Source organism: Rhamphochromis longiceps, linkage group LG20, assembly GCF_057381845.1.
Source record: "Rhamphochromis longiceps isolate RC_006_pf linkage group LG20, R_longiceps_female_GT1.1, whole genome shotgun sequence".
NCBI lineage: Eukaryota > Metazoa > Chordata > Actinopteri > Cichliformes > Cichlidae > Rhamphochromis > Rhamphochromis longiceps.
Genome location: NC_140576.1, coordinates 10768494 through 10782805, shown reverse-complemented (window position 1 = coordinate 10782805; position 14312 = coordinate 10768494). Strand labels below are relative to the sequence as shown.

General features: G+C 42.3%; 1 protein-coding gene and 1 long non-coding RNA gene across 2 annotated transcripts; both read right to left on the bottom strand.

Moving 5' to 3' along the window:
• Nucleotides 1–2464: 2464 nt before the first annotated feature.
• On the bottom strand, nt 2465–7552 carry LOC146644984 (tonsoku-like protein). The gene is made up of 11 exons (XM_085394250.1): nt 7479–7552; nt 6352–6486; nt 6046–6166; nt 5395–5501; nt 5108–5264; nt 4145–4456; nt 3787–3958; nt 3513–3688; nt 3355–3428; nt 3092–3225; nt 2465–2661 (listed from the first exon to the last, which is right to left on the bottom strand). The coding sequence occupies exons 4-11, from the start codon at nt 5472–5474 to the stop codon at nt 2465–2467; spliced, it is 1302 nt and encodes a 433-aa protein (XP_085250376.1). The 5' UTR covers nt 5475–5501; nt 6046–6166; nt 6352–6486; nt 7479–7552.
• Nucleotides 7553–12717: 5165 nt separating this feature from the next.
• On the bottom strand, nt 12718–13350 carry LOC146644983 (uncharacterized). Its single transcript, XR_014908988.1, has 3 exons — nt 13192–13350; nt 12989–13106; nt 12718–12857 (listed from the first exon to the last, which is right to left on the bottom strand). It is a non-coding gene; the product is annotated as an uncharacterized LOC146644983 (long non-coding RNA).
• Nucleotides 13351–14312: the final 962 nt, after the last annotated feature.

Here is a 14312-nt window from a genome sequence, read left to right as displayed (position 1 = left end):
AGCTAGCAAAACTTCAGTAACCCTACAAACATCACTGCTGCTTACTTTCCTGTCTTCATGTATGTCAGAAGTGATAGCAGAGCTGTGCCTTTTAATTTGTTTTAGAAATCCCTCAGTCAGAACCTGGTATATTATATTTAGACGGAAACTAGTGAGCTAACTCTCTGCTAACTTCTAACTTCAGACAGATTTTTAACTCTCAGTGATCATTTGACTTTGGGACCTGCAGTGTAGTTTGGGTCCAGACACGCTAATGACCAGACTTAAAGACCAAATTTCGGGTCACTTTTGCTGGTCCCAAGCCCCAATAAAGAAGCTAGCTTGAAGCTTGACATAAAAAACAATAATTGCTAAGAAAAGTGTAATTTGTAGTTCTAAATATATTCTAAATGCATTTAGATCGTTTTTACTCACTTTATGTCTCTTCCACGATGTTACGTCTCTCTCCTATGTTGGTTACAATTACATAAGCACTTAGCAGGACAGTGGAAAAACCCAGGGCCACAGTGATACTGAGAATTCCACGGTGTTCACTGTCTTCAGCAACCTTACGAGGGCCGGTTGAACGGCTACAGTCTTATCATACACGTGCAGTGTTCCTACAAGCCATAAGGTTACCTTGAGTGAGGAAGATGATGATTGAATGTCCGTCTGAGTCCATAGGTTGAGGTGCAAGCACATTTCTCCCATTCTCCACAGAGGGCAGTGGCGCATAGGTGTGACGTCACTAACACTTAAGTTGCCTTAGAGTGATAGCAGAAAATTGTGAGCGTTACACTTGTATGCGGCTTGACGTAGGCACACATTGGCAGGGATGTGGTTGGAACGGCTGACTAGATAAGGCCTGGTGTCCAGCTAATGAAAAAGAGCCGAAAATTGGGGTGCGGCTGCGCAGGTGTGCACTTTAAATATAGCACTTTTGCCCTGTTATTCTGGGCCGCCCGATTGGCTCATGGGAACGTGACAGGCCCTATGGCAGAGATTGAGGACAGAGGGCAGTGGTTCGAATCCCATGCGGACCATATGTTGGGGACACAAAAAAAAAAAAAAAAAAATAATCCCTGGCTCTGAAATTCACTTGCTACGCTTGCTAGAAGCCTACAGGCGAGCCTACAGAATGGGCTCTCTCTGCCTTTTTTTTTTTTTTTTTTTTTTAACCCCTGTCTCAAAATCTCTTCCATCAATCAATATTGGTTGTTATGGTTGCTATGGACGCCAAACACACCATGCATTGTCGCTTTCTCAATCTCTTCTTCATGTCCGAACAAACGCTCAATTTTGCCTTCATTAACACAAATTATACATCAAAATGTAGGTATTTTTCTTGCCTTTAACAAAATGGCACTGTCATTATTGTAGGAGTTGCCGTTTTCTCGCAAATGGCCTCGAAGCAACACAGTTAAAAAATGTCCACATTCAAAGTCTATGGAGACTTGAGTGAAAATGACAGCTGAAATTCTGTAACAGAGGCGTTTTCAACTCCTCATATCTCCTAGATGTATTTTTCTTTAGAGACCTGAAAACCGCCTTGATTTTTTTTTTCCCTTTTTTATTAAAGCCTGCTGATTGTTACAGTGAAAGAATGATGTCGACAGTCCGTGTACTTTTGGAGTTACAGAACATTTTGTAAGACGAAGAAACGGCAGTTTTCACCTCTCAGTTGTGGTAAACGCTTGAAATATATTATAGGGCAGGCCGCGGCGTAGAGAACGCGCTTTGGGAGCGAGAGACCCAGGTTGAAATCTAGCCAGTGGCAGTATCTAATATCGTTCCCTAATTCACTTTATAATTACAAATTCTCAACACTTGAACATTCCCACGTGTGTTCTGATCAAAACAGTGCAAGAATGAGCTCTTTAGCTTTTGATTTACAACTTATCCACATTTCTTTGCGGACACTCCTGCATGTCACAAATACATTGCACAAAGCGCATCTGTGGCTGTGTACCATTCGTGGTGCGTTGGCTCCCTCTACTGGTACGCGCCTCATTCAAATGTCGCCACACATTTAAAATTGCAGGGTGTCTTTACACTGTCATAGCTCCTAGATAGATTTCTTCAGAGCTGAAAATCGCTGTGATTATTCACCATAGCCTGCTTTGTCTTACAGTGAAAGAACGATGTCAACGTATAACATCGTTGGTTACTTTAATTATGTTTGTTTTTTTAAATCAAATCCTACAAAACAGGACCATTGTGACACAAAACCTCTCACACACTAACACAAACTCTTTATACAGATACAGAGCTTTACATGTATAAATAAGGCAGACAAAAATGCATAAAACACAAGCTATCCACAGACTGTCGTGGACGCCATGTCACTTTATTTTGTTTTTATCTTGTTTCTTTTTGGTGTAGCCTCATTAAACAAAATGTTTATAAAAATGACCACTTTTATTATGAATTATTAGGAAATTAATAATTTATTATTAATTATTTATTATGAACACACCTGCCACCCTCAAGTAGAGGTGGCAGAGAGGAGGCACTTGGAGTTTCGGTCGAGAAAGTGTCCGTGTGACTGAGTCCTGTCCCAGCTCTGCTTCAAGGTCTGTCGGTCCAGCTTGTTGAGGGTCTGAGAGCAAAGACGGATATCCTGGACCAGCTCTGACAAACTGTCCAGGTCTTGACTCTCCCAGGGGCCAGAGACCTGACAACCTGCAGGTTAAGCAACAAAGAATCATTTTATTTCATATCCATAATTTCCATTTTCCCCCCTATAAATATTTGACATCCAAATGTAGCCTGTTAGCTAGCATTCAGCAATGTTTTCTGCTCCATAAAATGGAAAATTAATTCACAGCTAATCTTTTTTTTAAATCTTTAAACCACACTTCTATATTGTAATGTCTGTGTGTGTAATCATCATGTAACACCTCTGTGCATACATACTAAATGTTCAAACTTAGAAATGCGTCAAAAGGAAACGCACTGATAGCAAGAAACAAACTGTTGCCAAGTACAACTTTGCACAGGTGATAAAAACATCAAAGAAATCCAAATTGTGAATTAGTGTGAAACGGTGAATCTAAGAATAGCTTTAGAAAAAAAAAGGAACTCCATGGAGTATCTCCAAGTTCAGACATACCTTCGAGGTTTAGAAGTGTCAGTGGTCGACGGGCCTCTCTGACAGACGCCAGGATGTTGTGAAGTCCCACTGATGTAACAGACGGATTTCCTGACAGATTCAGACTCACCAGTGTGGGACACGACGAGAGGCACCTGTGAAATAATAAGAAAAAGTCCAACAGGCCAGTAAAGAGTGACAATTTAAACAAAGGCAAAGCCCCACTAACATGAGTAATAACTGAGCCGTAGAAATGACGCCCTCACACACACACACACACACACCTCGCCAAGGTAGCTACACTGCTGTCTGTCAGCCCATTTGCAGCCAGGCTGAGGTGGGTCAGAGAGCACTCGTCCTGCAAAAACACAAAAGTCTTAACCTGATTGCACAATTATATCTTTCGACAATAAATGACATTGCATGATTTTTGCGTGCACACCTGTGACAGGACTTTGGCGAGGTGTTCCAGTGCCGGGTAATCAGCAGGCCCTCTGCAGACAGCTGACAGGTCCACGTGTGTGAGGCAGTGGAGGGGCAGAGTCTTTAACACCAGCTCAAAGCCGGTGGAGCCCAGGGGATTGAGGGACAGGCACACTGCTTTCAAATGGCCTGTGCCTGAACGTTCAGAAGATGTAAAGTTAGTTGCAGTTTTGCTTATGGGTGGGAGTTCAGTGAAGCTTAAGGCTTCAGTCAGCTGCTTGTTAGAGAGTCACCTGTGAGCGCGCTGGCTAGCAGCAGTCGATGCTGCTGAAGGAAATGAGCAGTGAGGCCGCAGGCCTGCAGAGACCGCTTGGCTAGCACAGGGCAGCAGGACAGCAGACAGGACAGAGACTCAGACACGCCGTCCCCCAGTGGGTTCATACTGAGGTCCAGCTCCTCCAGGCACTTTGAGTGGAAACGAGCAGAAAAAGCAAATGATCACGAGAGCCAATTCTCTCTGACAGATATCATTGATATGAATCAGGTTAGCTTGTTATTAAGATCTAAGGTAGTTATTAAGACCAGAGGTACTTAAATACAGGTTAGATGGTAAACCTGGAGCTGCCACTATTGGCTAGCTGAGGCCCTTACCGGGAATGCAGGTGCACTCTGTCCCTTTAAAGCATTTACAGCCTTCTCCAGGCCGTCCCCTGTAATGCAGTTGGCAGAAATGTCCAGCAGCTGCAGACGAGGCATGGTGAGCGTTGTGGCAATCAGCTCAGGGAGAAGGTCGTCAGACATACGGTTTCCAGAAATTCGCAGCTCCGTGAGGCTGGCCTGAAGTTTTAGGGCACGGAGGAGCGGGCTGAGGGAAGAGGCGGCCAAACCGAGACATTTGGAGTCCTGACACGGAGGAACCCCGGTCCCGAACCTCACATAGCCGGGAGACACGCTTGTTCTCATCTACAGGTAGAAAGAGATGGTACTTCATAACAGAATACAAGAATGCACATGTGTCCGTTTTATAATGCATTTCCTCTGTGTTGCTCACCCACTGCCAGACTTTGACAGGCCTTCTTGTATCGCTCAGGGAGAGGAGGGAGATCCCCACGAGCAAACGTCAGCCAGAACCCACAACACAAACCCATCAGTTATCCTGCACTGGTGCGGGAAAGTGAAGCCAAGGATTCAATCCCAAAAACTGTGATTCCTTCAGTGTCTCCTGGAAGCTGGCTCCAAAAGCAAGTCAGCATCCAGTCTGGTAATAGAAATGGTTCTAATCTTTACAGTTTCTCAGATTGTAGTTTCTCAGGCAGCTTGTTAACATAATCAGCCCTTCACCTTCTTACCAGAATCATACAGTCTAAAACCTGCACGCCTCATCTGGGTAAGAAAGATGAAGTCATTGTGGAAGGACCTAGAACCTCCATTCCTTCTATCAGTGATTTAATGAAAAGACCTCTGTGTCTATGAGAAAGTCTATTTTATGAATTTGGGCCATACTTTGCCTAAGAAAAGGAGTATGCTCACTGGCTGACATGCAAGCTGTTTCACAGTCATAGCTGTCCTCTTGTCACTGTGGGTTTTTTTTTTTTTTTTTAAATCCAACCTCACCTCTTCATTTGTGTGCAGGACGGCCAGTAGCTGGTCCTGCGGGGAGAGCAGAGCGCCTTCTTTCTGCAGAGAGAGACGAGGCAGGAGGCCACATTTCTGGTAGTAACGCTGAGCTGCCTGCTCACACAGCCACGACACAGAGCAGGAGTTGGCCTCACTGGGATGCAGAGCAATGACCGGCGATTAAACAGAAATTAAAAACAAAACAAAACAACAAAAAAAACACTATACCAATCAGATTGGGATTTATTTTTATGTACTGCTCAAACTTAAAACTTTTCACCGACCTTTGTGGAACTGGGATCAGGAAGACGTCTTCCTGAACCCGGACCCTCATTCTGATTGGTGGAGGAAGTGACGTGGGCATAGGAGCAACCAAAGTTTGAGTTGGAGGCTAGAGTAAACAAAATAAAACATTCAAGCACTGTTAAAACATCTGTATTTAATGTCGTCAACTCTTTGTAGAAAGACAAAGCAGAGTCTGTGGAGGGATCAGAAAGTCTAAACATCAGGAAAGTAAAAGTTTGTCAGGTGATGCTACAAAACACCAAGGTATAACTATATATAAGATCCGAAATGGGCGATGTCATCTTTTACTCCTGGACAAAGCCCACGGCATCCAGGCTGCAGAAATATGTAAAAACAGCTCGCCCGTTTTGATCAGCTCGCGCTCATTTACTTCCACATTCATCACTGTTCAAAATGAATCAGAAATGAAGACACATCATCTTCAAGTTATATCCCCTAGTGACACTGAATTATAGTTATTCTCTCACTGAGTGTGCATTTCCTGAATAATTCATGTGTAGTCTCACTCTGACTATCACCTTTTCACACTTGGAGTGACTTATTCACAATCACTGTGTTGTGTGTATTTCCTTAGTTAGTGTTACTCCATCCGTAACTAACAAACAGCAAAAGAGCATTCCACTTCTGACCTAAGCATGGATAAGGAGAGGTGGGGGCGGTGTGTCTGATCTCCAATCGTCATCATCTGCATCCCCAAGCTGTTCTTTCTCTGAGAGAGGCCTCTACTGGACAGGGAGGAAACTGCAGATCCTGAAAGAAAAAGGGCACAACAAGCTAGAAAAGTGGGAAAAGCACGAAAAAGAAAAACCAAACAAACCCAGTCTAATCTGCAGGCCGTGTCCGAGTTCAAATACTTGTTTTGAATTCCAGCTGCAGAAGATAAGGCAGTTTCCTCTACTCTTGGCCCAGATGAGTGTGGTAAAAAGCAAACTTACAAATCAGATGTCCTTGCAGAGCCTTAACTCCATCCTGTACATCCGATATGGACTGAAGCTGTCTGGTGAGGCTTGCTATGAACACCAGCTGCCTGATAATGTTGATGACCCACTCTTTCTGTGAGCCCGCACAGCCTGTGTGTGTGGAGGGATGTCGGAAAAAAACAAAACAAAAAAACAAAAAAACAATTAGCCTGAATTAGGACTAGTTGTCATCATTTTTTTTCACATAGCCACGGTTTTTTCTATGGTCTGTTTTTGGGCCATTAATGTAGTTTGGTAACAGCATTATGCTTAAAAATGTTCATCTTTTACTGTTACCTGTTGTGGATCACAAAGTTTAAAACTACTTAAAAACACACACAAACACAACAAAGTAACTCCACCATGTGTCTATCCGGTCTTTAAGTGATGACGTGATCAATCCTACTTCTGGGCCCAAACTACTCTGCGTTTAATAAGGCTGTTGTGTTTTTAACATGTTTTAATGCTTTGTAACTTGTTCTATTTAATCTCAACAAGCCCCTTACAAAAAGTAAGTGATCACTGTCGGCCTCTCTCAGTTTTTATTACAACTATTCATTTTAAAGCTCAGTTTTTAAAACCTTACCATGTAACTACAGCCCAGGCAATGCAGCAGCACATTAATGACTAACCTGTATGTGGATGGATTATCTCAGTTGTTCTCTTGACTGAAGTTTGGTCCGTTTACAGCATCCTGCCATGCCACTGCATTTTTCCCTAACCATCGGGAAGCTACGGTGGCCCTGAGAGGCCAAACGGACTGCAACTTCAGAAAACACTTGCAAAACATTAACAGTGCAGTGAATCCTGCTTGTTCCGTAATATTCAGGACTGCAAACCAAGCAGCATCACTGACTTTCAGCCTGTTGTGTTTGTGGATATATGACTGACTTTAATTATCCACAAAATCATCAGATTCTCTGTAAGATTAAGGTCGACTATCTGGCGTATAAAGTAAAGGCTTTAAAACAAAGTAAATGCTGAAAGTACAAACATCGCTAATGTCACATAACTTTGCCGGCATGTGGCCAACAGTAATGTTCTAATGTTCCTCATTATTAAACATTAGCACATAAATAAGTGACATATTATTCAGAACTTACTTTTGAAAGTTTACTCTTTGGCCACTCCACTTCTTTGAAGTGTCTCCCAGTCCCAGTGCACTTGTTAGCATGTTCTGGTTCGTGCAACTGGTGTGTCCGGTTATTGTCTCCCCAGAAACATTTCTGTTGTATTTTTTTCCTATCTCCGTTGTGTTGTGTGTGCTTTTGCAGCGTTTTTCTTTTTGCAGCATTTTTCTTTTTGCAGCGTTTTTCTTTTTGCAGCGTTTTTCTTTTTGCAAGTATTTTCTGAAGTTGCAGTCCGTTTGGCCTCTCAGGGCCACCGTACCTTTGTTTGGCCTGCTAGAATGGTGCCTGGAGGCCACGCCCCCTCCCGTGACATCACGTTCCAAAGCCCTATAGACAATAACACCAAATTTAAAAGAAAGAAGAAGAAAAAAGAATGTTACTGTTACATTTTGTTATGACATCATTATGATGTCATAGTAGTGAATCCATAAGTAGGGGTAAGAATCCCAAACTTTCAGTCAGTTTATTTGCAACACTCAAGATTGCAGCATTCAAAGGTAAACCTGAGAAACATTTTAAAACAGTTGAACCTTTAACACAGTCACTTCATCAACACTCTAACATGTCTCAGAGTAAACACGGCAAAAGTCAACAAGCTTACGCTGGCTTTACTACAATGGACCACCAAAATCCAGAGCCAAATTCTGAAGAAACACATTTCCAGCTTCCACTCAAGAGGAAGCAAGGCCCGGATTATGCTGCACAGAATTGCAGAAGTCCCGACAGCTGCTCTCCACCAAGGAAAAAGAGACGAATCTGTGAAGAAAAAACCGTGTTGAAAAGACGATACAGTCAGATTTCAAAAGGCAGCAAAAACAACTCTGAGAGCTACTCTCCAGAGAGAAAGAGGATGAGAATAGACACTGAGAAAAAAGAAACAGCAGTGACTCCGAGCATCCAAAAAGGTTCTTCTTCAAGGACTATCCAACTCCAAGTTCAGAAAAAGAACAATATGAACTTGAGTGATACCAAAACCTCTCAAAACACACCAAAAGACAACAAGAGTCCAGAACAAGCAGCAGTGACACAGAGCATCCAGAAAAGTTATGCGCCAAGGACTTTCCAACACGTAGTTGAGAAAATGGACGTTACGACCTCGAGTGATACCATAACCTCTCAAAACACACCAAAAGACAACAAGAGGCCAGAACAAGCAGCAGTGACACAGAGCATCCAGAAAAGTTCTTTGTCAAGGAATATCCGACACGTAGTTGAGAAAATTAACGTTACGACCTCGAGTGATACCATAACCTCTGAAAACACTCCAAAATACAACAAGAGGCCAGAACAAGCAGCAGTGACACAGAGCATCCAGAAAAGTTATGTGCCAAGGACTTTCCAACAACTAGTTGAGAAAATGGACGTTACGACCTCGAGTGATACCATAACCTCTGAAAACACTCCAAAATACAACAAGAGGCCAGAACAAGCAGCAGTGACACAGAGCATCCAGAAAAGTTATGCGCCAAGGACTTTCCAACAACTAGTTGAGAAAATGGACGTTACGACCTCGAGTGATACCATAACCTCTGAAAACACTCCAAAATACAACAAGAGGCCAGAACAAGCAGCAGTGACACAGAGCATCCAGAAAAGTTCTTTGTCAAGGAATATCCGACACGTAGTTGAGAAAATTAACGTTACGACCTCGAGTGATACCATAACCTCTGAAAACACTCCAAAATACAACAAGAGGCCAGAACAAGCAGCAGTGACACAGAGCATCCAGAAAAGTTATGCGCCAAGGACTTTCCAACAACTAGTTGAGAAAATGGACGTTACGACCTCGAGTGATACCATAACCTCTGAAAACACTCCAAAATACAACAAGAGGCCAGAACAAGCAGCAGTGACACAGAGCATCCAGAAAAGTTCTTCGTCAAGGACTATCCAACACGTAGTTGAGAAAATGGACAATATGACCTTGAGTGATACCAAAACCTCTGAAAACACACTGAAAGACAACAAGAGGCCAGAACAAGCAGCAGTGACACAGAGCATCCGAAAAAGTTTTCCGCCAAAGAATATCCAACACCTAGTTAAAACAATGAACGATATGACCTTGGGTGATACCAAAACATCTGAAAACACACTGAAAGACAACAAGAGGCCAGAACAATCAGTAGTGACACAGAGCATCCGAAAAAGTTTTCCGCCAAAGAATATCCAACACGTAGTTAAAACAATGAACGATATGACCTTGGGTGATACCAAAACCTCTGAAAACACACCAAAAGACAACAAGAGGCCAGAACAAGCAGTAGTGACACAGAGCATCCAAAAAAGTCCCTGGTCCAGGACTATCCGACTCCCAGGTCAGAAAACAAACGATACGGCCTTGAGCGATACCAACACCTGTGAAAACACACCGAAAAAGAAAGAGAGCCCAGAAGACCAGAGAGAAACAAACGTGTGGATCATTGGGTCCAGTTACATTAGACGAGCCAAGGGTGAAGCAAAAGAGATTTTCGGAGAAAATTTCGGACTTAATACCAAAGTCCAGTGGTTTGGCAAACGAGGAATGCGCTGGGGGGGAGTCCTTCCTTGTTTTTATAAGGAGCTATCCACACAGAGCCCACCTGACATACTGGTAATCCATGCTGGGGGCAATGATTTGGGACTCTTTTCTGCTTATGAACTTTCTTCTGTCATTGAGAAGGAATTGATGCAATTGCACACAGAGTTCCCCTCAATGACAATTGCATATTCATCCATCAATGAGCGTCAAGTGTGGATATATGGAAATCCAGGCGAAATCAATAAGGACAGGAAGACTGTGAATGCCAGCATTAGAAAGGCTGTCGACCGCTTCGATGGAGTGATTATTGAGCATCCGCACATCAGGTTTTTTGACAACTCCATTTTTTTACACAACGGAGTTCGTTTCTCCAAGAAAGGAAATGAACTGTTTCTGACAAGCATCCGCACGGCCATCCAGAAAAGTCTTCAGTCACGTCACTGAAAACTGACTTGAGACATTTCTTTCACAGTCCAGAAAACCATACGTTGTTCATTTTAGGCAATGTGAGCAACATATAGCTAACGTGTGCTCTCTTTTTTCTTTTCCTCTGCCTCTCACCCCCCAACCAGTCATGACAGATGGCTGCCCCTTTCTTAGCCTGGTTCTGTCAAAGGTTTCTCCCTTTTTATAAGGGAGTTTTTCCTTTCCACCGTTGCCCAGCGCTTGCTATTAAAGGAGATCATTCGATTGTTGGGGTTGATAGTTTAGAATCTAAACTAAACTAATAAACATAAAACATCAGGTGAGGGGTTCACATGGTAAATGGCCTGTATTTATATAGCGCTTTACTAGTCCCTAAGGACCCCAAAGCGCTTTACATATCCAGTCATCCACCCATTCACACACACATTCACACACTGGTGATGGCAAGCTACATTGTAGCCACAGCCACCCTGGGGCGCACTGACAGAGACATAGCATGGAGCACTACAAAAATTACAAATAAAAACATGTAATTGGTGGCAAATCAAAAATAAAATAAAAAAAATTGAAAAATATCTCTTACTGCTCTGTTTATTTCCTTAAATGAACACTTGTACTTTTTGTCATAGAAGAATAAGAATATTAATATAAATATGAACACCAAGGCGTTCCCAGGCCAGCCGAGAGATATAATCTCTCCAGCCTGTCTTGGGTCTGCCCCGGGGCCAAATGCCTAATGGCACCCTTGCCTCCATGGGCACCTTAACTCATCACTTTTGGCGCAGAGAATGTATTTTATGAACTAATATTAGTAGGCTGAAGCCTTTTATTTGAGCTGTGATTGTTTTTGTTATTAAGATACATATTAATATGTTTTTTTAAGGATCAAGATGTGGGTTTGTTTTTCCAGCTTTGTTAACAGTTGTTTTTTCAGAGATCAGATGTCCTCACAGGACAACATATACAAAAATATGATTTTACAGAATATGACGCATTGGTGTGGATTAAACAGTGTAATAGTTTTGATATTTACCTTAAAGAGCAGTAACCTTAATCAATATTGCACAGATAGAGAAAATCAGCAAAGTTATTGGCTTTAGTTTTGATATTTTGCCAGTAAAACAGTTTTATGTCTCCTGAGGTCTTTTCATTGTTTTATTGTTTCTTTTGCTAAAGAAAAATATCCCTGCCATTCCTCATTGTTAGCTAATCATGAATCCATCACTGGATCACACCCAATTGCTAGCACAATAATCATGTTTAAGGTTGTGAGCTGGTGTCTGATTTGTGTTTTCGTTAAATTAAGGCATCATCTGCACAAATGAACCACTTCATCAGAAAACAGAAAACTAAGTGTCTGTCATGGTCCTGAGTCTGTGTTGCCTTATGCTTTTGTTCATTCCGAGTATGTATTCTGCTGTGATTTTGCCATTTGTTAGGTTTCTGTTCTTTACCTGCCTGCTCCCACTTCTGTGTTCCCTCTGTCTGTCCTCGGTGTTATTGTGTCTACTTATGAGTCCGCCTGTCAAGTTCAGTGCCCTGTCTGGTTCTCTGTCCTGTTTTATTCTGAAAGTTCATGTTTCATGTCAGTGTGTTCAGTTTTACCACTCCCCTGTCTCGTTAGCCTAATTTCTCCCAGCTGTGTCTCCCTCCTGTGGCCCATTCCCTGATTACTCCCCGTGTATTTAAGCCCTGTGTTTTCCTGTGCTCTCTGTTGCGTCGTCTGTTTAACTCCATGTCCGTCTGCATAATTCTGTGTAACCTGGTGTTCAGTCTGCGTCTCTCCGCCATCTTTCTTTGTGCATTTTGTTCCTCCTCCCGTGCGTGTTTGGTAGTGATGGGCAGATGAAGCTTCATGAAGCACTGAAGCTTTTCATCCAATTGGTTCACTCCAGTGCAAAGCTTCTTGAAGCTTCATTTGCTCTATTAGGACACCTACTGGACGTAAAAATATTAGTTGGCATGAATTTGAAGAGTGTGGCCTTTTGCACACAGCCTGTAAATGTCAACAACAAAAGGAGTGTGTAAAACATCTATATTGTATTGATGGCAGCATACTGTGTATATTTATACTGGCAGTATGGAAAATGATCATTTGGAAATGCTTAAAATGGAAATGATCATTTACTGTGAGGTGTGGTGTGGTTGGGGGTGTGGACAGTGGTTGTGCTTTTGTAACGTTGAGGTATGGACAGCTACACACTGAGGCTTTGAGCCTCAGTCCTGCCCACGTTTTATTCTGTAAAAACTAAATTTTCACTGCTTTTATGACCTTTTAGTGGGGAGAACATAGCTAGGATTTAATGATTTCACAAATCTTTTGAATCCTTTGTCCTCCACAATGCTAAATGGCTGGGAGTCCTCAATCACCATGCTAACCAGGTCTTCATCTATTGGAGATTGTTCTCCTGAGGAAAGACAATAAAGACAAAGCACAAATATAAATATCACACACGGAACGTATTACAGTTGTATAATATTGTTATATCATTTAGTAACATTACTGCATCCTATATTATCATTGCATTTGATGGCTCACCTGGTCTTGCTCCACAATTGGTGTTCCCCTTATTCTCATGCAAAGCTCTGTAGTGCCTAAGCATGGATGAGGTGTTGTTGTTATATCCCAGCTCCCTGGCACATAGCAAACACTTCACCTTGTACAAAAGTAAAGCCGCTTAACATAAATTGTATTGCACCATCATTATTATGAAAATACATCTTCTGTAGAAATTTACATACCTTGTTGGGAGGAATAAAATCAAAATGTTCCCACACAGGGGAGGACATCCTCCTCTTCTTAGCTGGCTCCATTCTCTCCTGACTTTCTCTCCTCACTCTCATAAACCTCCAAACTGTCTCCAAACTCTCACTAACCGCAACTCTCCATCAAACACCTACATTTTGAATGAAGTCTGAGGGGTTTATATTGCTGTCATATCTCGCGACAAAGTTCGAACCACTTCATGAACCAGTCACGTGGTACAGCCGGGCAGCGAGGCTTCGGACGTCATCATTTTCAGCTCCTCCCATAAATGAAGCAAGCCTCGATACGCGCATCGCGGAAACGCCCCCTCAATTACTCGACACAAGCTTCGAAGCCTCGATACAGAACGTCACATCACTAGTGTTTGGTTTAAGTTGAGTTCTTTAGGTTTCCCCAGTTTAGGTTTGTTTGCTCCCCGCTCTGCTCCTCCTGTTTTTGTCACCTTATCACCTCTGTAAATAAACATTCACTCGCACCCCAGCCAGTGCCTGCATTTTGGATCCTTTTCTCAATTCACCACACGACTGCTGCGCAGCCGTGAAAGTGTCTGATGCTAAAATACCACATATGTTCCCTCCTATAACAAAAATTAAAAACTAAGGATTGTTTACAGTATGATATTTTTTATCAGATATGTTCCCATTAGTTTGTGTAGGAATTATTAAACTGCATAGTGACAACCAAAAAACTGGTTCACTCACACCTTAGACCGATGTTGGACAACATGCCTTCCTCTAATGTTAAGTCAGTCTTTGCATTTTTTCCAGGTAACTCCCACAGGCATGACATGATGATTAAAGCTTGGATGTGTAATCTGTCGTGTGTATTATGTGCTCTCCAGCAAGATAAATTCATGTTTTTTTATATAGTTTAACAAAACTGTTTGCAACATAGGGTACAGAGGCCTGTTGATTCAAACAGGTTTGTTTAGATGCACCTTTTTTGAGTGCATGTTTTGTATGATAAGTTTTAATCTAAATAAACACTTTAATTAGTAGCTTTAAATAACAGTCATCATACCCTGCAGAATTAGAGACGGAGCAGCCGGGCTATGTAAAAAGCATAAGGGGGCGTGTTCGCAGTCATGTCCAGAGAC